At 42.2% G+C, this 23,255-nt stretch overlaps 1 protein-coding gene across 4 annotated transcripts in view; it reads left to right on the forward strand.

The window, feature by feature from the left end:
• Positions 1 to 1,281: 1,281 nt before the first annotated feature.
• Positions 1,282 to 23,255, forward strand: part of RNF130 (ring finger protein 130) — a 55,440-nt gene continuing 33,466 nt past the window's right edge. For 2 of the 4 annotated variants that reach the window (XM_087753800.1, XM_087753799.1), the window contains exons 1-2: positions 1,282 to 2,236; positions 11,575 to 11,769. In XM_087753800.1, coding sequence (XP_087609926.1) covers positions 1,969 to 2,236; positions 11,575 to 11,769 — 463 coding nt within the window. In that variant the 5' untranslated portion in view covers positions 1,282 to 1,968. The remainder of the gene's footprint in view (positions 2,237 to 11,574; positions 11,770 to 23,255) is intronic. The other 2 variants (XM_009466798.2, XM_087753801.1) reach the window with 1 other exon arrangement.

Genomic DNA, 23,255 nt, shown 5'->3' on the forward strand with positions numbered 1-23,255 from the left:
GGTTTCTCACCCAGGATTTACCAAGAAGGGCAGAATTTAAAAAAAAAAAAATAATTAAAAAGTGGAAGCGGAACATTCAGCTGCTGCTTGAGCAACATTTCCTGAGTTGTACTGACATTTCTGGAGAGCTTTTCATCATCAGCTTCTCCAAGGATTTTACGGAGCCAGAGGCTACACGCCTTTAGCAGAGCCCATAGGTCCATTCTGCTCCGAGATGCAGGTTTGCAAGCCTGCCGCTTCCCTCGGGAACGGCGCGGGTCTCTCCGAGGGCAGGATCAGACCCACCGCTTACATCTCAGCGAAATAAATAGCCTGCGCTTTGATGGTGTTACCTTCCACGCGTATGTGACCAGCTGCATCACAAATGGACAAACTACAAAACCTTCCAAAAGAGAACAGTTTAATGAGATGCTTAGGTTAAACCCCAGGCTTATCGGAGGGCCTTCCCGAGCAGCTGGGCAAGTCACCAAGGAGACCATATCTCAAAAAAACAGCAGCACAAACGGTTGTTCAGAAATTTAGAAACTATTCTAACCCACAGCCCTGCCCTACTTGTTTGCTTTGCCATAAATAATTTTCAGATAGTTTGCCCTTCAAAATCTGAGAAGGCCATTATGTTTTACCTCCCAAGAGGCTGAAATCCTTAAAACTATTATGTTAGATAGGGTAATTCATCAAGTCCTGTATTACAGTATTTCATGGTATTCACGTTTATTAACATCGTTTGAGTGTTTGTAAGGCTTCCCAGTTTAGTACGCCAGAAGTGAGTAATGCCGAATTGGGCAGGAGTGAGGAGATCCTGACACGGAGGCTGTGCTCCCGCCCCAACAGCCCGTTCCGCGTTAACCGGACAGACCAGACCGCACACACCCCTTCGCACACACGGCCCCTTTTCCCCCCATTTCAGACACGCTTTTAAACCGCCTCCTCTATCTTTTCGATGGTCAGCACTCCCCATCTGGAAATCACAGACGCCGAGGCGTCATGGGAGCCCGTAGGTGTCCCTACATCTAATTCCCTGGAGAACTGCGGGTCGCTGGAGCCAAGCGTTCCTTACAGACGCCGGTGAAGCAGCGGGAGAGGCCCGGGCCGGGCACCGGCTCCCCGCGGCCCCGCTCCCGCCGCCGCCATCGCCCCCCTCCTCCGCGCCGCCACGCCCCTGGTGACGTCACGCCTAGGAGCCCCGCCCCGCCGCCAGCCCCGCCTCGCAGCGGGCGTGGTTCTCCCCAGCTCCGCCTCTCACCCTCGTGGCGCTGGGCGGGGCGTGGCGCGCCTGCGCAGTGCGGGCGGCGCCGGGCTGCAGTCGAGGCGCCGGGCGCGGAGCCGGCGGTTGAGCGCGGCGCGGCGGAGGAGGGAAGGCGCGGGGGCCCCGCCGCCCCCGGGACGAGCCGAGCATGGAGCGGCAGTCACCGGCTGCGGCCGCCGGCCTGGGCAGCGGGATGCGCCGCCCGCCGCACTAAGGCGGCGGCGAGCCCCGAGGCGAGGCGAGCCCGGCGGTGGTGGTGTGCGAGCGCGACTGAGGCGGCGGCGGCGGCTCCCGGCGGCGGCTCCCGGCGGCCTCCTCGGTGCCGGCGCGGGGCTGTGCGAGGAGGGGGCCCGCCTCCTCCCTTCCCCTCGCCCGACACGGGCAGAGGCGGGCGGCCGGGGCTCCCCCGCGGCGGCGGGCGGGCGGCATGAGCGCGGCGCCCTGAGGGGCCGGCGGAGCGGGGCTCGCCCCGAGCAGCCTCCCCGGGGGGCCGCGGCCGGCGGATCGGACTCGGCTGGGGCCTGCCATGACTCCCCTGGCTCCTCCCATGGCATGAGCCCGTCCTCTCCTCCCCCCGCCGCCTGCTTTTGGTCTTTCTCCGCTCCTGGGCTGTCAGATGGGATAAAATACACCCGGGCGTGTGGGGCTCGGCGCTGCCGCGAGGGAGCGAGGGGAGCGGCGGAGGCAACCGGTGACGGCCGTCGGCTCGCCCGGAGTCGAAGATGAGCTGGCGGTGGGCTCGCCAGCACCGGAACGGCGGCTCCTCCGTCCTGCTGCTGCTGCTGCTGCTGCTCTGGCACTGCTGGGTCCGGCCGGCCGGCGCCGACAACGCCAGCCAGGCGTACTACACCGCCCTCATCAACGTGACGGTGCTGAGCCCCGAGCGGGGCGGCCCCACGCTGCTGAGGATCGACCGCGGCCGCTACGGGCAGGATTCCCCCAAGGTGGAGGTCAAGGGTCTGCTGGTGGCTCCCGTCCCCATCAACGGAGGTAACGCTGCCTTCCCAGCCGTCGGGTGCCTCCTTGGCAGGCCGGTTGGCCTTTGTCTGAGCTGTGCAGACTTTCCTAGAGAGCTCTGACAAAAGGGCAGGAAGAACTTGCCCAGAGGGAAATAATAAAAAATAATCCATAATCTGACAGTGCCGGCTTTAATAACGGCTCTGCAAAGCATAGCGTGTTTTCCAGCATGGACCCCAGTAGGCTAGTCGTATTATGCGATGAAGGTGTTATTTCTAAACTAATTACAGAGAGTCGGTAGCGATAGTTGCCGGTGTTTGGCTACAGCGTTGCCATGAATCTCAGAACAGCTGGATCCCCATCTCACTGTGATAGATATGCATCTGGATGGCTTTGGCAGCTGCATGAAGTCATGATTGTTCAGTGTACGTTTCTTAAAAATGCTGCTTAAGCTGTCCATCAAGACTTGCAAGGACTGAAGCCATCAAGCTGTTATTCTCATGGCCAGTCCAAAATGTGCTTGTTTGCGGTACTGAACACTCTGTGGTGTTTCCAAATAAGTTTTCTTTTAATTCAGTGAAGCTGTTGTCCATCAATTGTTTTTTTGACAAATATTGGGTTTTATAGAGAACGCTAATTTAAACAAGTGAGGGTATTGTCTTGATTTTTGCCTGAAACGAAACCAATTGCTTCAGTCATAATGATGTGCTTTTAGTAGTATCTTATTTTGAAAACCCTTCCTGACATTATCTAAACTGCCATCTTTAAGAAATGGACCACTTGATGGATCGCAGTGGTCCCAACCTGTCTCCTGGACAGTAAACCTCTGAAAAATGCATTAAGTGAAATAATGTAGTCAGCTAAAACTAGACTCTTAAGTGGTGAATATTAAGAGGTTTTTAAAACACAGAACTATTGTATTATTAAAAGTGAATTTGAGAATTTACCAAATCTCAAGATCAGGAAAATACTTTGATGCTTCTTCAGAGCAAATTGCATGCTGCTGGGCAGCCTGCTGTAAGCTTCTAGTATGTCTGAAGCAGACTGCATCAGTAGATGCTTGCCAGTTTAACTGAAGCTCGGTTTCGTTAGCTTTACAAAGTGTTAACTAGAATATATTAATAGAGCATATTTTGAGTGGAAGGGTGAGGAAGCAGAAATTGTTGAGCAAGTCTACTGTAAAATGATTTTTCACTTGTACTTGGAGAGTATGATCAAGGTAGGATTTGGAGTCAGCTGTCATCAGTCAGCTCAGTCTTTCCTTCTTCTGCTTCCTGGTATTCCTCACTTATACACACACCCACCCCAACTGCTGTATGAAATCAGGAGGCTGTCCTGGAAGTGTTAGGCACGTAAACACTGGTATTGCAAGTAGTATTTGCTGCCTTTTAATATGTGCAAGGTATCAAAACACTTGATTTATTTAGTAGCTGCGTTATTTGTCAAGAAAAACTTTTGTTAGTAATTACTTTTTAACCTGCTTCTGTAACTTTTTCTGCTTTCTTCTGATATGGTCTTCAGTAAAGTGTGATTAAAACATTGAGGGAGGCTGACAGCATTTTCACTGGAAGCTAATAATGAGAGAAGAGCTAAGTAAAACTCTAAGCAGTCCATAAACAGCGTTTTTCTACCTTACTGCTAAGTATTGTGTGATGAATAACTTCAGTGAGAAGGCAGATCAGGAATCATGAAATGGCAGACCTCCATTTCTGCAGGTTTGACATGCTGCAGTCATTAAAACTTTGCCATCAGTTGTTGGGGAGATTGACAAACAGCAGGACAGAACTCAACAGGAGACTGTTAAAGCAAACGTGCAGCAGTTGTCTGAAGTTCTTCTGAATTGTTCTGTGTAGATTGTTGTATAGTATACATTTTATTTTAATTTTGTCGAGGTGCACTTCATGTGGCTTAAAAATATTTCATATAGTAGGAAAGATTGGAATATTTAATCTTTTAGTTAAGATGTTCTTGAACACTTAAGGGTCTTATGTTTATATTCTTCCACTTCTTTAGATCTAGATTTGATAAAAGGCGATGCTGTCTTGCTGGAAGTAATTGCTCTAATGCCTTTTTATCAGCCTGTTAATATTGTTGTAGAACTTGTTTGCAAAATACTTTTTTCTAATGGCTCTTAACACGAGTAGCTGGCACCGGCCTCTGCTGTTAGAGCAGTAAATGCTCTACCCCAGTTCTCCTGTTTCTGAAGAAGAAAAGGACTCTACAACCGTTAGCAGCTATGTTTGAAGATGCCTTGACTCTGAAACTGCTTTGATGTCAAGCATTCACCCATTCACGGGCTGTCCCTTGAAATTTCCGTGAACGTGGGTGATCTGTTACCACCTTGGTTGCGTAGACTGGGGCATCTGTGTTTGAGAGCTGAAATGTCCTTACTGTCACATTTTTGCATGCTGCATTAAGATCCCTTATTAATTTCCTGCAGGGAAATAAATGAATTTACTAATTCAAGATTTAGGGCCAATGAGCTAGTGCTGAACATACACCATTCGTAGTAGCACAGCCTGTGATTTGAAGTGTTGTGCTCTGCAGTGTTTTGTGTTCTTGAATATGCCCAATATTTTATATACTACTTTTTGAAGTTGCCAGTCGCATGTGATTACCCATCCTTTAAATCTCAGTGCAGAATGATCTATTCAGTCCCTTCTCCTGTTTCTTTAGCAGAATTTCTTTAATCAAATTCAACCTTGTCATATTAATACATGTATCAAAAATCTTTCCCTGTTCTTTTTATAGGCCCTTGTATGAAATTGATACTGGCTTTCACAAGCAATGTTCCCCTGGAAATGATACGGCAGTAATTCGCGTGACCGCTTGTGAATGTGACTTGTGAAGGTGTAGCTCCAGTGAGCTGTTGGTCACAGTTGGCCGCTGGCTGTAAATACAGCACCTGTGTACGCATATCTTTCCAAGTGCATTAGATGCATGATAGCAGCAGAGTTTTTCTATTAATCTCTCTCCTGTTCTTCCACTTCTAGTTCCTTTTCTTACTTCCTCTAACTTGTTAATCTTTTGTCATGACTTAAATAATTTCTTATTCAAAGAGTATTTTAAACAGCTTCTGGATATGAATGCTTACAGATTATCAAAAAAACGCTCCTCTCATTCTGCATGGAAGGATAACGACGAAATGCATCTTCACAGCCTGATGTAGCTTTTCTGATGGTGTAGTTCAGATTTGTATTATCTCTTCAGTGAGGTTACCAAGCACTTCTCATTCAGTCCCTTACTCTGTTATTTTTGACTTTGGAACCAGCTACTTCAGCCCAAACGTCGCGCAGTAGGTACTCGTGGCAGCGTCTGTGCGTGCACCGTGCAAGCGTTCAGCCCTGTGCCGCTCCAGTGACCTCTGCTTTTGAGCATCTTTGGTATTAGGTGCCTGACACCAGTTGCGGTCCCCACCTTTAGGTGTCAAGCATATTCCTCTTGCTATGACAAACCAAGCTAGAAGCCCTTGAAAACTCACTTTAATGACTCTTGGTAGAAACTGCAGCGCTTTGTGGCTTAGTTAGCTCAAAACTGTTCTCCATGCTGAACAGGACTTTTCTCTAAGTGTTGAGTCTGGGTTATTGCATGTCGTTCTGGGTTTGGATACAGAGTTGAGGACTGGAAATGTCAGCCCCGTGTGCTCTCAAAGTCCCTCGCAGATGGTCGGACCTTGCCAGGAGGTGAGGTTTTGTGCACCTTGGGTAGCGGGGAAGCAGGCAAGGTGGTTAAGACTGGAGATGGGACTGAATGGAAGTGAAATAGCAGCAGACTCAAAGCTGAACTTGAAAATATTGAGGCTCACTGAGTCAATAGGTCAGGAACGAGGGGGTGAGGGGAGATGGAAAGGGACTGGAGTCTAAAGGGCTTGCGGGGAGGTGATGGTTGTATGAAAGCTGCATTGGAGAAAGAACTCGTAGAAAGGGGAGATCTCTGAAGGGGTAGTAGGGTTGTGGCTGGGCAAGGAGACTGGGAATTTGAGGGAAAACATGTTAGAAAAAGGTGGAAGTGGGGAAGAAACTATGGGCACAATGTTAGGAATGGAGGTATATCTTGTGCATGGTGCTGTAACTATAGCATTTTGTAGCATCTGACACTTACAAACATGTTGTGTGAACAAGTTTTAGCTGCAGAAGGCTTAAAACTGACAGTTTCCTGGTAACTGCAGAGCTTTAGGTAATATTCAGAGAGAATTTTGTGTTCCTTTCTGGCCCAGAATCCAAAATAATAAGCTTTAGGAAAATGCAACGAGCAAATGTAGCACTAAATATACAGTAGTAGAAGAAAAGTGTTGTGCGTGTATCCGTCCTTTACCATTGGTCTCCGTATCCAGCTTAATTAGTAGTCATTAATTGACAACAAAAGTGGAGGTTATATAGTGTAGTCTATAGCCATAATTGTGGTAATCTTACTGAGCTAACAAGATTAAATCTGGGCTATTACAGGACTCTTCTAAGCTTCAGTGATTTTCTTTTGTTTAACTTCTGTCCTGAAACAAGATTACCTCTTGTTCAAAGAGTTTCTTTTAGTGTTAAAGCCAGCTTTAGTCAAAGCAATTACCTGAAATAGCTCTTGAAAATAAAATATCACTGTGCATAATTCATTGACGCAACTTTTAAAAAGTGGAAATTATAACTGGCTTGAATAAGGACTATATTGATAATAAGACAAGTAGTAATGAGTTGAAAGGAAATATATATATGTTACAGGTATTAAATGCTAATGGGATAGCAAAGAACTAGTACCCTTCCCTGAAAAAAGCAAGAATCAATGCTGCTGTGTTGCTTCTGTAAATTTCCCAGCTGAATTCCTTTTCTGGGGATTTTATCGCAGGATTATAATTAATGTGTTGCACAAGGCCGTCTCTTTTGCCAGTCAGGTGTGCTACAGAGCCCCTGCCTGGGCAGCACTGCTGGAGGGAGGGAATGGTTCGAGGCACAGGCTGCTTGGAGCTGCATCTTCCCCTGGGCTGTTTTCTTTCCCAGTGAGTCTCTTGATCTGCTGCTCAGAATATTGCTGGTGTTTCTCCACCTGTTGTATCACAGGGATTGAAGGTCAAACTTTAAAATTATTTCTGTATGTGTAGCTGAGACAGACCAGCTCTAGCAACCGGTGCTGGCCTCAGAGAGTGGAGTATTAGCTGAGATGCAATCAATATCAAGGTATCTGACCTTTAAAAAAAAAAAAAGAAAAGAAAAAGAAAACCCATGGAATAAAATAGTTAATGCCCAGGGTGTGGGATCATGGCACTGGCCTTTTTCTGTAAAAAGGGGACAAAGTCTGATAACAGTCAATGCAGCAGCCTTGGCTGAGGTGGAATGTCACAACTATGTTCTAAGCAATGCAAGAGCAACATAAACACCCGGGATAGGAGAGAAAGCAAACCCGGTCGCAGTTCAGAAGCAGAAGGAGACAGTCTGCATTCAGGCAAGTGTCTGCTTACTTCTGACAAAGCCTCTGACAGCCGGTCTATTCATTTCATTTTTGCGCCCACAAAATGGCTATCCCTCTTACAGGAGGAAGGCTAAAGGACCTGGTCAAGCGATTGGAAAAGATAAGGAGGAAAGTACCGGTGCTGTTCTAATGTAAGCTTGCCAATACTTCTTCAGTGGTTGAGGAAACCTGGTTGGATCTATTGCATGATTAACTATTTCTTTCACATGAGTCCCTAAGATGTTGTCGCAATCATTAGTCTTTCAGCAGAAAGGGCTCTTGAATTTAAAAAAATGCTTAAGGAGAAACAGTTGTATGCAAATTGAGCAGTCCTGTGTGTTCTGCAAGAGAAGCTCTCCTGAAGTTGAGAACAAAGGTGCAGCCTAACTGTAGGTACTTAAATCGCAGCTGATCCTTCTGTAAAGAGGTTCTTCTGTGGTGTTGGGGCTTACAGGAGAAAGGGAGATGTTTACAACAACGTTGTACATAGCTCTTTAACCCAGCAGGCTGCCACTTCTAACAGAAAATTGTTTTTTTGCCAACACGTTCATGGTACGTAGGTAGGCGTGGAGAAAGAAAAGGCAGAGTAAATAACTTAAATTTTAAATAAGCTAGAAGAATAGCACACTTATAAGGAAACACGCTTGGATGGCTTTCTGTATGCTTATATCTTCTGAAACTATGAAATGACATGAGTGACTTCTGATCGTATCTTTTTATGTGCAAGTGATTTGTTTTAGAATAACTTTAATTTAATGTGAAGCCGCTTTTCATTCTGGCATGGACATCATCCAGGTAATACTCGCAAGCCCTAGTCTTTTAGATCCTAACTGCACTTTGGACAACGGAGCATAGACGGCATGATAATGGAGAGCTATCGATGATGATTCTTGCTGACACCATTCGTTTATCTATGTCCTTCACAATGCCAACTGATGTGCCTGGCACGTTAGGAGTATAGCAGATGTTTTATTTTAGCCAGCTTGCTAGGCTAGAAGGGTGACCATGAATATAACGCTTTCACTCTTTTCTGAGTGGATTAAGTCTATTGAAAAGATGAGCAGAAAAACTCACTTTCCACTATTGTTCCTGAATTTTTTTTTTAGTTAAAATTGAAAGGATTACTTAACATTTGTGTGGTGTAAATAGGATACTATGTAAAGAAAAATGGGTTGTGACTTGCAGTTACTTAGTTCGGGTTTACCTAAAACAAGCAGATTTTCCTTAATGTTTTTGTATTAGTTAAATAGTGCTAAAATAATATTGTCAGCTGTTAATTTTTCATTGGGACATAGTGAATCCACCTCGTCAGGAATAACATGCTGTATGCATTTGAGTGGTGTTTGTTGGTCTCTATCTGGAAAGCTTTTATCTCTTAATATCTTGTTTCCTAATCCTGTTGCTCTATCAGTAATGTTTCATAGCTCTGTCCGCAGCTGGAAGACACTTTGATCTCTACCGTGATAGGGAATTTTGTACTACTTTTCCCACAGATGCGGTTTCTGTTATCTCTTACTACTTTCTCTGTTGGTTTTTAAGTTAAAAATTTCAAACTGTACAGATTTAAAGGTGCCTACATAAATTTCTGTATTTGAGAATGCTGCCTCCCTTTTCAAGGTGCCTTTTGCCTTTCATTGCTTTTATGATTTTTCATTCTAATAGCCCATTACCCTATTTTTGTGGCCTTTTTTTTTTCCACTTGGTATTTATTTTTAAGCGTGATTGTACTGAAGCAAACTGTACATAATCCATAGGATTACTGCTGTTCATCCATCCCATATATTTTAAGTAAATTTATGTCGGCCATAGTGTCTACTTTCAGAGTTAATTTTGGCAGTTTGGGGAGATGCTGTGGACTTGTGGCCATTTATTGAACGGTATTTTCCAAAGGACGTATCACACCTGAGATTCTTGAATCTGATTTCACTGGAGAAGGATGGGATTTTTAGCTTTCAAGGCTTGAGCAACTTGCTATCACCGCCTGCTTGTGCTTTCCTCCTCCTGCATTTTTTAAGTGGAAATATTCTGAACAAGGGGGAAGTGTGCATTAAACAGTAAACTGCTTTTATCTTAAGAGGACAGCAAGATTTGTTGCGCATGTGCTGTGTTATGGTTCTATCACATTTTCAAAAAGGACTATAATTCCTTTAAAAAATTTACTGTTCTCTTAAATTTAAGAGTACAATAACAAGCTACAAAAGTGCACTCAATATGCAAGTGCGCTCCTGTGGTCACTGCTGGTCATGATGGCCGTCACCAGTGCTCCAAAACGCCGTGTGTGGATCAGTGCTAGCTAGCAATTTCCAAAGGGATTCGAGTAATAATGTCAGCGCGATGAAGAAAATACTCCATAAAATTTGGCTTCAGGCATCTCTTTCAGATTTTCCCCGATCCCTGTGTAAAACAAAAGCACAAATACAAAAATACAGCAAATAGCCCTCCACGCCTGCAATGTCTCATACAACCTTGAAAAACAATCGTGAAAAGGATGTGCTGGTGTCTGGCTCCCCCCCTCCTTCCAGGGCAACAGGGAGAGGCGCTTCTCCAAATTCCGAGATGCAATGACTTCCCCTACAACTGCCACGATATAGATTCATCTGCATGCGTTTTCTTCAGGAAAGCAAAAGATTTCCTTTCTCCTTTCAGAAAAGATCCTTTAGCTATTTGAACCTCCTTTGTTACAGGTTTTAACCTGGGCTGGGTTAATGCTTAAAAAGATCTTTTGTTTTGTTTCCAGCTGATAGGTTAATCTGGCTGGTTTTTGTGGTAGACCTTTTGCTGAAATCCCATAGTCTGTGCTGAAGAACTCACTTCTTTAAAAGGAAAATTTTACGGGACACTTCATTTGAATTGTTCTTAGGACCTGTAATGTTTTCAGGGCTGTTATGCAAATAAATTTTTTGTTTGCCTTGAAAAATCACTGTTTCTCCCAACCATTTTTAGTAGCCAAAGATTCTTATGCTCTTGGCATTTGAAAGGGTGAATATATTTGTATTATAAGTTACCGTGGACTCTGGGTTTCGAAAATCCTTTAGTGACATGACCAGTGCATCAGACTAAACTGCGTGGTTCCCGTTGTGTAAACAGAAATGTCTTTCATCGGTTTCAGCTGTTGTACCGGGGAGTTATCCTCTGCATTGCATTTTGTGCCTTCTGTACCCAGCTCTGCGTGGGTCTGGGTTGTTCCAGGATACATTACAGCATCAGAAAGGACCAAAGAAGAGCTTTGCATACTGTTGAATTCAGACATCTGGCGTTTGCCATTTCTGTCGCTCTTCCTTTTTACCATCAATACCTGTTTCGCTGACAACTTGAGTGCATGGTGTTTGCAAAACCGTTTGTTTCTTTCGGAACACGCTTCCTTGTAGACAAAATGTGCATACATGAAGAGCTGGTGTTGGCTGCTGGGGTTTCACAAGATCAGCTTTTAGCATCTCCCTTCTTTACAGTAGCCTGCACATGGCAGATTACTCTGAAATCTTGTTTTCACAACCTCCTTTCTTTAGTTATACTTCCCACTGCAGTGATATTTATGACTGCATTAGAAAGAAAAAAAAAGTGATACTCCCCAGAATGACTGAGAAGCAGCTGTTTCGTAAATGCCTGTAGTATATGAACCATATTCTAATGTTTTTCAGCCCGTAGGCAGGTATTGATTCAAATGTATGTTCATTGTTCTAGCTGCACTAGAGTTAAAAATAGCTTGTGTTAGTGAGCCTAATTCTCGGGCATGTAGTCACAGCTTTCAATGTGTGAGACTTGGGTTTTTTAAAGACTTTTTTTCATAAGAATGCAGTTAGCTTTAGGCTTTATTAACAGGAGTATAGTGGCTTCCTAGTGCATAACGGTTAAGTAATTCAGCAAAACTTAGAGTTAGGGTTTTTTTTTTTGCCTGTTCCAACAAATTGCCATCTGTGTAAATGTATTTCCCATTTCAGTTGCAGATCGCCTGGGCTGTGACCCTCGAACACGTTTCCAGGTTCCTCCAAACACCAAGCAGTGGATTGCTTTACTGCAGCGAGGAAACTGTACGTTTAGAGAGAAAATACTGCGAGCAGCTTCACATAATGCCACAGCCGTGGTCATTTACAACAATATATCCAGTGAAGAACCTGTCACGATGACTCATCAAGGTAAATAAAAGGGAATCTCTTTCACTGTAAATTTTTTTGCCAGAGTACTCTTTTGCCGTATAAACTATTGCTAAAGAGCTCTTGGCAGCGCACAGATGATGCTATTTGAATTAGCCTGTTCTCTAATGATGTTTACATGTATGAAATATAGTGAAATAAGTCAATAATTCTGAGAAGTTACTTTCCTTTAGCATACATTTTATCCAATGAGGAACACTTTCCTCTGCAGTGGGGGTACGGGTGTTTTGGAGTGAGGAAGTATCTGTAAGATCTTAGGAGTAATGTATTTCAAACCTTGCTGAAGAAGAAAAGCTAACATATAATGGAAAGTCTAGAATTTTACAAAGCATCTGTACCTGAAGAATTTTTATAGTAGCATGTCTTCAACTGGCTGTTATGGTGGGGACTTTCAAATATTAGCAATTGTATCAGGATCTGAGCTTGCATGCTTTTTTTAAATGACAGTTTACAGAGGGTTCCCTTTCTATGGTATGTCTTTGAGTGCCATACAGGAATCAACAAAACTTAGTGATTTGGAGAGCAGTTGCCTCTGTACATTGTCTAGAATTAGACTATTGCTGGTCTAGAGTAATGGTGAAATTCTGGATTTCTACTTTTTGGGGGCTATCTGTGTGTAAAATTTTGCTGTTACTAGTGAGTTACTTTAACTGGTGGGAGCCTCATACATTAAACTTTTCCTTGGTTAAAAATGATTTTCACAATTCTGATCACTACATTTTTCATTTTCCCAGAAGGTTTTCTCAATTTGGAATTATTTAGCTTAATCAGAAGACACATATTTCTATATTTGATGGCTGTACTGCTGGCTGATTTTTTTTTCCTAGAATATTTTCAGTCCTTTAAGCATAGGGAGTTGCTTGGAAACTGGAATTTCTTAATTATTGTTCTGCGTATTGTCACACAATTGGAATTGAATTATGTTACTAAAGTGCTATGGTTGCTTCTTTCTCTCTTTTTTACAAGGGAAATGTCTTGTGGCTTCTTCTGGTTTAGTGGGGTTTGACCTTACCAGTTCTACATACCACAGGAATTTTCCAGGGAGATTTTGACCTTTGTGTAGCAATTCAAGGCCTGTTGACAATCCATTTTTATCTTAGGTACCTTCCTTAGACATTTTTCCAAGTAATCTGCAGGCAAAAAGTCCTATATTCTAGTGAAACGCTTTTTACCACTTTCCTCTTGTGTTTTTGTTGCTACTTCTCTCTCTGCTGATGTAGTACCCTCCTAAGCCTTCAGCTCCGGTCTCTCTTTGAAATACCTGTAAGATTTGTAAGGTCTGCAGTCTCTTTAGCAATGATTCATGATCCCTGTGGCCTGGAATACCTTACTGTGGCAGAAAAAAAGGCTACTAATAACAATACAGCTCTGGCATTGTTTGCTCTATTACATGTTAAATCATATAATGGGTTTGATTATAACTTTAATACCTTCTTTCTTGTAATGCGGTTAGATTAGGCAGGTGCTTTCATAGCAATGGGATGGTGTCTGTCTTTTATTAGAAAATCCTAGTTTACTCGGTGTTTCAGCTCTGAAGACCAGTGTGTTGCCTTTGAAACTATATCAATAGGTCCAGTGGTTCTGGTAGGTTGAAATAATGTCTCAAGTTATAAAATGTGAGAGCTGCTGTGGGTAAAATGGTGTCTTGTAAGCTAGCCAGGAAACTGTTTGGATACTTGGTATCTGGAAAAAAGCTAATACTGCTTCAGCATGTTGACTTCCAAATATTTACTCTTACTCATGGCAAGCTTTAAAAAAAATGTAATTACTGGAGATGATGCGTATTTTATCTTTGAGTATTTGAGATACTGGTTTTTAGCTGCATGTACTCAGTCCCTGGTATCCTGGAATCTCTGTCACTGACTTGGGCTGTAGGCACTACCTCAACATTAATATTGGACTTGAAGTGTTCGAACTATGCGACAGACTAAAAGTAATTATGTAGAACTGAAATGCCACCTTAGCACCACACTGTAACGAGGACGAAAGTCGCTCCGCAGCTCTTGTTTTGCTCGCGTTACGGATCTCCTTAGCAGTCTGCACTTTGCAGAGCTTCCTATAAATGGCTTCCTGTTTGCTTGGTGTAAGAACTGCAAGCGTGTAACTGAGATATGTAGACCAGTCCTCTGGTGTTAGCCCCAGCACAGGGAGGGCTTGGGATCCAGCATTCCCCTCGATGGGAATTATTTCCAGTGGGATATAGATTCATGAACCTATGCTAACGTGATGAGCCTGTTCACACAAATGTTATGTGTAAAGCAGCCGTATGCACATTCAAGGCACTCTCGGGTCGTCGTTTTTCTGCTTTTTCAACCGTATCACTGCTTGTATGCTTTTTAGGTGGTGAACGACCACATCATCTGCTAATTAGATGTTCTGGTGCACTACATCTCTTCTCGTTAGTATTTTCTATCCCTAAAGGTCAGGAGGACTTGACCCTGTGTATTTGATAGCTGTTCTGCTGCTGATTCAGTTAAATGTGTTAAAAAGAGTTGATACAAAGTGAAAATGAAAGTGAGCCACCAAGTTGGTCTTATTTCCATACGATGTCTAGGGCTGTGCAGTATTTCTCTATTCTTTTAAAAATATGTTCTTCACAAGACAATTTTGCAACTGTGTTATGATGACCAGGTTCATGGCTCTACATTTTCTTTCCATAGACAGGTGAAAATAGACCTGGTGTCATTTTATATCACTGTAACGTAATTTTTATACTGCTGCATACCAAACCTTAGGAATATTCTGTCTTTCTGGTGAAGCAGGGAGGAAAGCGGCAACTGCTGATAATGCACGCTCTGTGAACTGCACGCTTTCCTACTTTGATATTTGCATGAATTCCAATCACCAGCTTAGGCAATGTCTGCGCTAAAAATAAGTAAAATATTACATAGATTTATGTATGTTGCCTGCCTGCAGAGAGGTGATTCCCTATGAAAACAGCTCAGTAAGCAGTTCTTACCTATGGGATTAACATTTTATCCAAGTTCTTTTATGCTTGAACACACATTTGAAAATTTTAGTCTTATGGAAATTTGTTCGCACTCAACGTATTACTTAGCAGAATGTAAATTCCTTCTGGTGGCTAGATAAGAACTGTCACTCTTGAATCAGTCTAGCATCACCGTGTCAAATGGACAGTTTCTATTGCTAATATCAGAATTTGCTTTTTCTTGTGTGATAGTCCACTAAGTCTCTGCCCCTTCAACTTCAATTTGAGTTTTAAAGTAGGTATTGACCTTAAGGAGTTGGTGAACTTTTTAAAAAAATAAAAATATGTATATTTCTGTTAATGTTATTTGCAGCATTATTTTCTTTGTCTATATCCTTGTATGTATTGCTGTGCACATGTAAAACTTTTTACACGTTCTTGTAGATGTCCTTTATCAACCTAAGTGAAGGACGTCTTTCCCAGCACAGGTTGTGTTAGACTATGATATCACTGGCAGGAAGGCAGTTTTATGAGTGTTTTTGCTTGCTGCTTCTGTTAAAGCAGAACAAATATTGTCTAATGTAAAAAAGAGCCTATGTGGTAGAGAAAATATGTAGTAGCTATCTCCTTTATAATCAATTATGGGAATAGGAAGGAAAGGCAGGTAAAATAGCATTTTAATTCTTTTTTTGTTTGTGTGTGGTGAAGACAGTCCTGTCAAGTATAAAATAGTTAAATTTTATATTGAACTTCTCTATTAAAATCTAGACTTTTGTGTGGATTTATAGAAAAGAATATAAGCCAAAGAAGCCTCTAAAGTTAAAATGTCATACTCGGAATTTATGGAACAAATAGAAAAATATAAACAAATATTCAAGAGAGTGTCGAAATGAAGCTGCTGGATTCCAATAACCACTGTTGATCAGTGCTGAAGAAATTTCCTGAAGTATTTAAACAACATCTAATATAATACCTTTTCCAGAGTATTTACCTGATACAGGTAACTCTTTAAAAGTCTTCAGAACAAGTTGCAGGCATCTTATCAGGGTCGGTCTTCATTGTACTTCTAAAGAAACGATGCGTTCGTCTTCTTCAAGAAGGTGTTTCTGTCCCACGAGGTGCACAGAAGACGGCATTCCCCTGCTGTGGGAGAGCTGCCCACCGCTGGCTCCCAGCAACAGTTTCCTTTCAAGGGGAGGATTTCTGACGGCCTTTTGCTCGCTTAAAAACACGCTAGCACAGGAAGCAAGGTCTGTACTGGCTTTGAACTGTGGTAAAACTTAAATGTATTTTATGTGGATTATTTTAGGTCACTGGGTCAGAGACAGGAGGGATGGGAAGTAATTTGGAGTTGTTGCCATCTAATGGCTATGCCATGTTCTTGCCCTAATTCGGAGCGGGTAGAGCAGACTGCAGAGATGGGGCAGTGGAGATGCCCCTCTCCTCTGCTGGGGCACTCTGACTGTCGGCAGCACATCTCTGCTGCTTGCCTTTTTTCTCACAAGTGTCTCTTTATGTAACTGTGAGCTGAACTGATGCGTGAAAGCTGTGGCAGGGTGCATTGCAGATTATTTTGCACAAATGCGTGCTGATGAATATTTCAGTTCTGTGCCAAATCCACTGCAAAACTTTCCCTGCATTATTGAGACCTACTTTTAATCCATAGTTCAAAACTAATTTTATTGTGTATTACAATAGTGTTATTATAACTTAGTAATTTACCCTGGAATATTAGTGAAAATGAAGGAGAGATGAGCCATTAAAGTTGAAGCTATAAAAAAGGCAAAACAATCACTAATCTAACCATAGTTTGCGTATCTTTGATCATTTTATATTGTTTATTGTTTACATTTGCTAATTGAAAATGTGGGGAACAAGTGTCAAGAGTGTTACAGTTAATCCTGTTTCCCACTGCATTTCTTGGAGGTATACTCATCAGGAAAATCTGTCATGCAGTAGATGGAGGTGTCTGACACTTCACGAGATGTGGAAAGGAATGTGTTTGAAGCACAGATTCTGGACCACAAGGAAGCACTTGTCTCTTCAAGATAAGCCAGGGAAACCCCTTTACAAAGCTAATATATCCTCAGTGCCTTGCAGAACTTCTTACCAGTATTTCTGCATGGTATATGCCTCGTCCACAACTGAAATAACAGCAGTTAGGCTCATTTTTCCTTAGCCAGCTGAAAGGGTAATTAGTTCTGTGACTGTGAAAAGGCCCATGGGACTGTTAGTGACTGTAAGTAATTACATTCTTTTTCTTTATCCAAAGTCTGAGCTCCAGCAGCAGAGTAATTCCCAAAATCTATGGATTTGGTGGAATCAAATTTATTATATTAATCTATGAATGTGCTATTTATGAAGCTCTAAAAATACTTCATAATGTCCTTGGGTAAGACGCTCTTGCCATTTGTCTTTTGGGTTTTGCTGAACTTGTTTGGAATGACCATCCAGACTGATGAATCTGTACGGACGTTGTCTGCAGATAGAAGATACAGGAGCATCACAGGCTACCCTGATGAGAAATCCCTGGGGTTTTTAGCTCCAGCTTCCATCAGTGGGAATACAAACTGGTATCCAGAAACAGCAAAATGGGAGCCACCTACTAGCACCTGGTCACATTACAGAATGCAAGATTACGTGGACTTTGAGTTATCAAAATCCAAGTGTGTCTTAAATTGATGAAGGGACCAATAAGGTCACATTGCATTCATATTATTGATTAATCAAGAATGCAACACTGTAATCAGTGAGTGATAAATCCAGATCTAAGGTAACAGGTTTTGGACATTGTTCAGAAGTATATGTGAAAAAAGGTTGTTTTCAAATAAGCAGAAATATCTTTTGAAGATAAAAAAGACATGAGGAACCTTTTTTCAGTAGGGTGTCATATGTTAGGATTACACCATTTCCCTAGTCAAAGCTTAATGTGACCCTTCTGCTTTTTATTAATTTGCATTTGTTCAGAGTTTGAATATAAAATTTGGTCTACTTTGTTAGCATACTAATACCTTAAACAGTAGAAGTATTCATTAAATAGGACTGCAAATGCAGTTTACTCACCATAATACATAGTTAAATGCCTTGTAAAACTATGTGAATAAAATAAAAAAAAAATCTGTGCACAGATTGTGGAAAGGGGATGATAAAATGATAAATTCCTTTGTACAGAGGGTTTTTTTTATTCTTCCGGCATTATTTAAGTGGAATGTCCGTTTCCTCTTCAAAAAAATTGCAATGCAAGTAGATGCAAAGAAGCATTGCTAAAAGGAAAAACATTGTGTGAAATGTCTGTAAAATCATTGCAACATCTGTCTGCTTTTCCCTTATCTCGGCCTGTTTTTCCCAAGTGTAAAGAACCCAAAAGGTCACATGCATTAAAAAATATACATAAATATAATTCCCAGAAGATAAAAGTCCTTCTACTCCCTAGAAAGGGAGTATGCAATATATGTAGAATAGTCAAGGCAGTCAAAAGTGAGGGGAAAAAAACCAACCCAAGCCTCGAACCCGGCGTCCTTACCATTGTCAGTGAACCCTGCTGCAGCTCTGGTTCCAGAGATGTATAAATTCGCCCTTCTGGTCCTCCCCCTTCCCAGCCCAGCCATGAATCTGGCCTCCCGGTGCCCATCACAAGTGCTGAAGTAGCATATTTTTGCTTTCCAAAATCAAGATGGGGCAGAGATTCAGGAACTTGTGGGAGGTTTAGAGCGAAGAGGTGGGTGCATCTTGTAGCTTAATAAAAGGATCTTAATTTTCTAGCAGTGCTTAGTGTCATATGACTTACGATAGAAGATAAAAAGGAGCTCCCTGGGTGAGGCTGACGGAGAGGAAATGATCTGCAGTGAAGCCAAAGTCTAATACCGCTCTTCTACTTACTAATACTGTATTGTACCTTTGCGAGACTGTTTAGTGTCGGTTTTCCTGAGTGGGGTGTGCTGGGTGTAGCAGGGGGAGCTGGACCTTGTCAAGCTTGAGGAAACACAAGGGCATAGCTCCCCCATCTCATGTAACAGCGTGATTTGGACTTGTGAATGAAGCAGGAGGATTTAGCTGTGACTACCTGTTTTGATCTTATGCGGGTTCCTTCTTAAGAAACATCTCCGTGAGTGTCAGAATAGAGCAACTGGGTTATGAAATAATGTGTCAGCAGTTGTAATCTAAATATGGCCCAACAGTTTCCTCAACTGATTTTGCTATTTAGCTCTCCTTTTAGGAACTCTTGGTCATAGTAGATTATAAAGCTGATGTAAAATACGGCAGAAACATTATACTGAAGCACTGTTTCTTGTTTAATGAAGGAGGGCGGGCACTGGAAAGATCATACCTGCTTAGAAGATTGTTTACCACCTATGGACTTAATAGTTTAATGTGCTACAGGCTAGCGCAATAAGAATCTGATTAGGCTTTAATATTTATTTTGAAGTTAATTGTGTCACACCCATCTTTGGAAAGCTACTCTTGCTGTTTCTGGTTTTCTAATCATATGCCTCAATCATATGCCTGTTTTTCTTAAAGGAGCAGAACTTTGTGAACGTCCATCACATGTCTATTAGCAGTACAGCAATGCGTGGTACGTTTCAAAATACTGAAGTGTATGTAGGCGTATTTAGAGGGTATAGTGCAGTGCCCTTTCTTAGCCTGGCAGAGTAAGACCTGTTGAAGCTCTCTTGCTGCAGTCAAGGAAGAGTTTTGAGTGTTCTGCAGACATAACTTGACTGTATTTCAGCTGCAATTTATAGAAGCCTGGTCCTTACTGAACCTGAATATCTGCTTCCTTGTCCCCTTAAGTAGACAGTCTGAATTCAAATTTTAGCCTCAGAAGAGATTTTTTTTTTTTTTTCTTCCTCAGGTTGTTTTGCATAAGTTTGTGTAGCAAAGAGACTTGTGATTTCTGCAAATATCTGCTCTGTGTTTTGGGACAGCTAGTTGCTCTGCTGGTTGTGTTTAACTGATGCATCCTGTGAAAGCCTAACGTCTAGGTAACAGTTTCATATACTGCTGTCCTTTAAAATTTTCTCATGGCAGTGTGATAACATCTGTTCTAGTAGCTGACGCTACATAAAATAGGCATCCTAAAGTAAATTGTTTACATACAGACAAGAATTCAACATTTTCAATCTTAAAGTCAACAGGAAGAAAAAAGTTTTTAAATGCTATCCAGTCTCATTTTAAAATTAATGTATCTTCTTGGCATTAAATTCTTACCTTGCTTAGAACTAAATAACTGGCAAATATTACAGGTTTTTTCTGTTTTCAGAAGTATTTGATTTGGGACATCTGAAACAACATATTTTACTCTTGAGATTGCACTCGCGTTTTGACAGCTTGGATGTGCTCCTGTTTACTTTCTGATTAGATCAAAATAAAAATATGTGCAGCTAGACCTGTTTTAATCACTCTGAAGATAAGCCAACGCTCTTCCTCTTGGTGTCTGCTTTTCCAAAAGCCTGTTTTAGAATGTAAGACTTATTCTTCACGATGAATTTCTCTATTTTGCATCAGACTAAAATTTTAAGGTACCTGAATAATATGTGCATTTTTTCCCCCAATGTTGTTAAGTACTACGGAATTTATATTTAAAAGCTGTGCTCGTCAAGCCCACCTTTTCTGGCAGTGCAGCTTTGCGTACAGCTCAGTATGCCTTTTCCCTTTCCCTCTCCCTCTCCTCACCTTGTGGGTTCCATGGATTATATCCTCTGTGGCTAAATCCCTTACCTTGTAGGGGTAATTCTTGCTTCTGCCTCTGCTCCCTTGCAGCTCAGATGTCTTCTGGTGTTTTCACAGAACTCGCAATTCGTCTCTCAAAACTTCATATATAACCATAGCACTTCATTTGTGCTTTCCTGTTTTTGTTGATGTTTTGTGGGCTCCCAAATTCTGTTGGAGTGGTTTCACTGTAACTTAATGTTATTCCAAGAAATCTGTCACTCACAGTAATAGGATTGGTCCCGTTCCTGGGTACTGAATAGTGTGTGTTGCTGTATCTTTATTTCTGATATAACGCGTTCAAAAATGCTTAGCGTACAGTTAGGGAATCTTTAATAGAAGAATTCTGGTTTGTGAAGATGAGTGGTTCTATTTCGAATTACATTATCATTATGATGCTCTGATTATTGCAGTCAAATTGGCAGGGGCATTTCCATGTCTGAATCATGCCCTGAATCCAGCCTACCAGTGAGTGTCGGCACCATTCTTTACTGGGAAGGTGGGGATTTTGCTTGCCCTTTTTAAGGAAGTACTCTGAAATTTCCACCAGCAGCATTATTCGGATAAATGTGTGTTAAGTTTAGGTTTTTCAGAATGAAGTCATGAAAGGATTCAGTTACAATTAAATATTTTCCGCTCTTTAAAGAGAGAACGATATTCTTTTGCAAGCGTGAGATGAGTGCAGTCTGTCTGCTCCATTCTGTCTGCAGCATCAGCAGGCGCTATCAAAGACAGAGAATTACAAGGACTTTAGCTGAAAATAGCAGCCATTAGAAAAGTGCTAACCTTTGTTACAAGTATCTCACTTAATTCTCAGTTCTCTGCAAACCTTGTTACATCAAATCAAAATAGTTCAGTGCCTCTTACAGGTGGTCCAACGTTTGCCGTGCTTGAGATGGGGTCTCAGGTTTTGCCCTCCCCAGCTGCGAGAAGGTGGCCGAAGCATTGCAGCAGTAGCAGCAGTTCGGTGCCAGGTTGCTCAGATGCCCAGGAGGAATTGTCTCACTGTCCTTCTCCCCGAGTATTGACCAAACGGCTGCTTGGGCTGTTGACAAGCCTAGAAAAAAAAAAAAAAAAAATCAGCTGTTTGGCAGTTGCATTTTGCCAGGCTGCTGTTCCCTGCATCCTCCAAGGGACGGTAGGTGGATGGAAGGTGTCTGAAGTCTGCTCTGTGAAACGTGCTTGTCTTTACCTGGGTATCCTGGCCGTAGTTGTCTGTATTTTGAGCTTCAGACAAATGTTTGGTAGTCAAGAATCAACAAAACAAACACAAAAGGAGACAATTCTTTTCTTCTGATGAGACTAATAATTTTTGAAATGACTTTCTATTGACTTTCTAAATGTGCTCTTTTAGAACTGCTGGGAGCTATGGATAGATTAGCGAGAGAACAAAGCAGTTTCCTTACGAGCTCTACAGGAAACTTCTGGATGGTGCTGTTTTTCCCATCTTCTTGTTTTTAGTGTCTTCTCAGCTTTTAAGTCCTTCTCTCTTCTCTCCCAATGTAATATTATACAGATTTAACGATTAATTGCAACTTCATCCCTTTTCATACATAGCGTAGTGTAACTATCCTAATTAAACATGCACGTGGTAAAATTGCAAGCTAGAAAGAGCTGTCTGGGCTTGGATGATGGCAATTAAATGATTTATATTTACAGATGTCAATATTTATCTTATGCCTACCCTCTGTCCTAGCTCGTCATCTACGTTTGAGTGTGCAGTGCATTGGCTTTAGTTAGCATTCCACCTTCTTTTCTTTGGACGCTATGTTCTTGGCTGAGGAGAGTATTGCTTTTCATAAGATTATGTAGTAAGAATATATTCTAACTTTTACAAACACTGTTAGTCTTTCTGTGTTCACCTGAGGATTTTTTTTCTGCTTAAGTTTCAGAAAAGCAAGGTTTCAAGGTGCTAAACTAAATGAGTCAGTGTCTCCTCCTGCCCCCAATTGTTCTCAAACAGGGAGCTCTTGCTAAAATTATTTAGGGTGATGCCCCTGACAAAAATACAGATGAACCAAGTCCCAGTTTCCACTGAGCTTCGGTATGTTAAACAGGCACAATTTATTTTTCTTTTCTGCAGTTCTCCTTGGCTCTTGCAGGGTCAGAAGCAGCAGTAGCACTTTGGCTGTTCCCAGTTGAGTCATTTGGAATGCAAATCACTTTGCAGCGATGCCAGAGGTTCCCTTTGTGCTGGGCTTTATATAAAACACACGACAGATTGTCAGCGCTGTCACATTCCCTGGGCAGCAGGGAATAGGTAGAGGCTTCAGCTTTTGATTCAGACAGAACTGGACTAGTATCGGGAGATCTTAGTCAGCTTTGCTTTGCAGACAACTGTAAATCATGTCATAACGCTACATTGAGTGCTTCTGACTGATATTTTGATACTAACACAATTCCTCGGTGCAAATAAATACCTGCTGGGGAAGCTTAGCAGAACGTGTGCTCTGGGGAATACAGTCCCCCCTGCGCCCTTCCCCACCTGTCTTCACTCTCCGAACTAGATAGGAAGAACAGAAGCGAAGCCTAGGGAAAATAGCAAGCAGTATAAATTATCTGCTCTTGATTGATCTTGCACCATCTCAGCTGCAGGGTTTTGGGGTTGCAGGAGCGTGTGCTGCATCTACATACAGAATCTTGCAGGAAAGGTGGCTTTTGTCCTGTAATTCAGTGCTGCCAGTCTGGGCAGGGGCTCTCTTCCTAACTGGACAAATCCAAGTAGATTTCCTCTGAAAATAAAGCAAGTAGTGGATTTTTTACTCAGTTTCTGAGCTTTGCTGCCTATTAAATATCTTGGTTGGTTTGCATGAAACCAAACTCAGTGCGT

The sequence above is a fragment of the Nipponia nippon genome, unplaced genomic scaffold (genome assembly GCF_047370975.1).
Source record: "Nipponia nippon isolate SJK-2023a ecotype South Korea unplaced genomic scaffold, ASM4737097v1 scaffold_17, whole genome shotgun sequence".
Taxonomy (NCBI): domain Eukaryota; kingdom Metazoa; phylum Chordata; class Aves; order Pelecaniformes; family Threskiornithidae; genus Nipponia; species Nipponia nippon.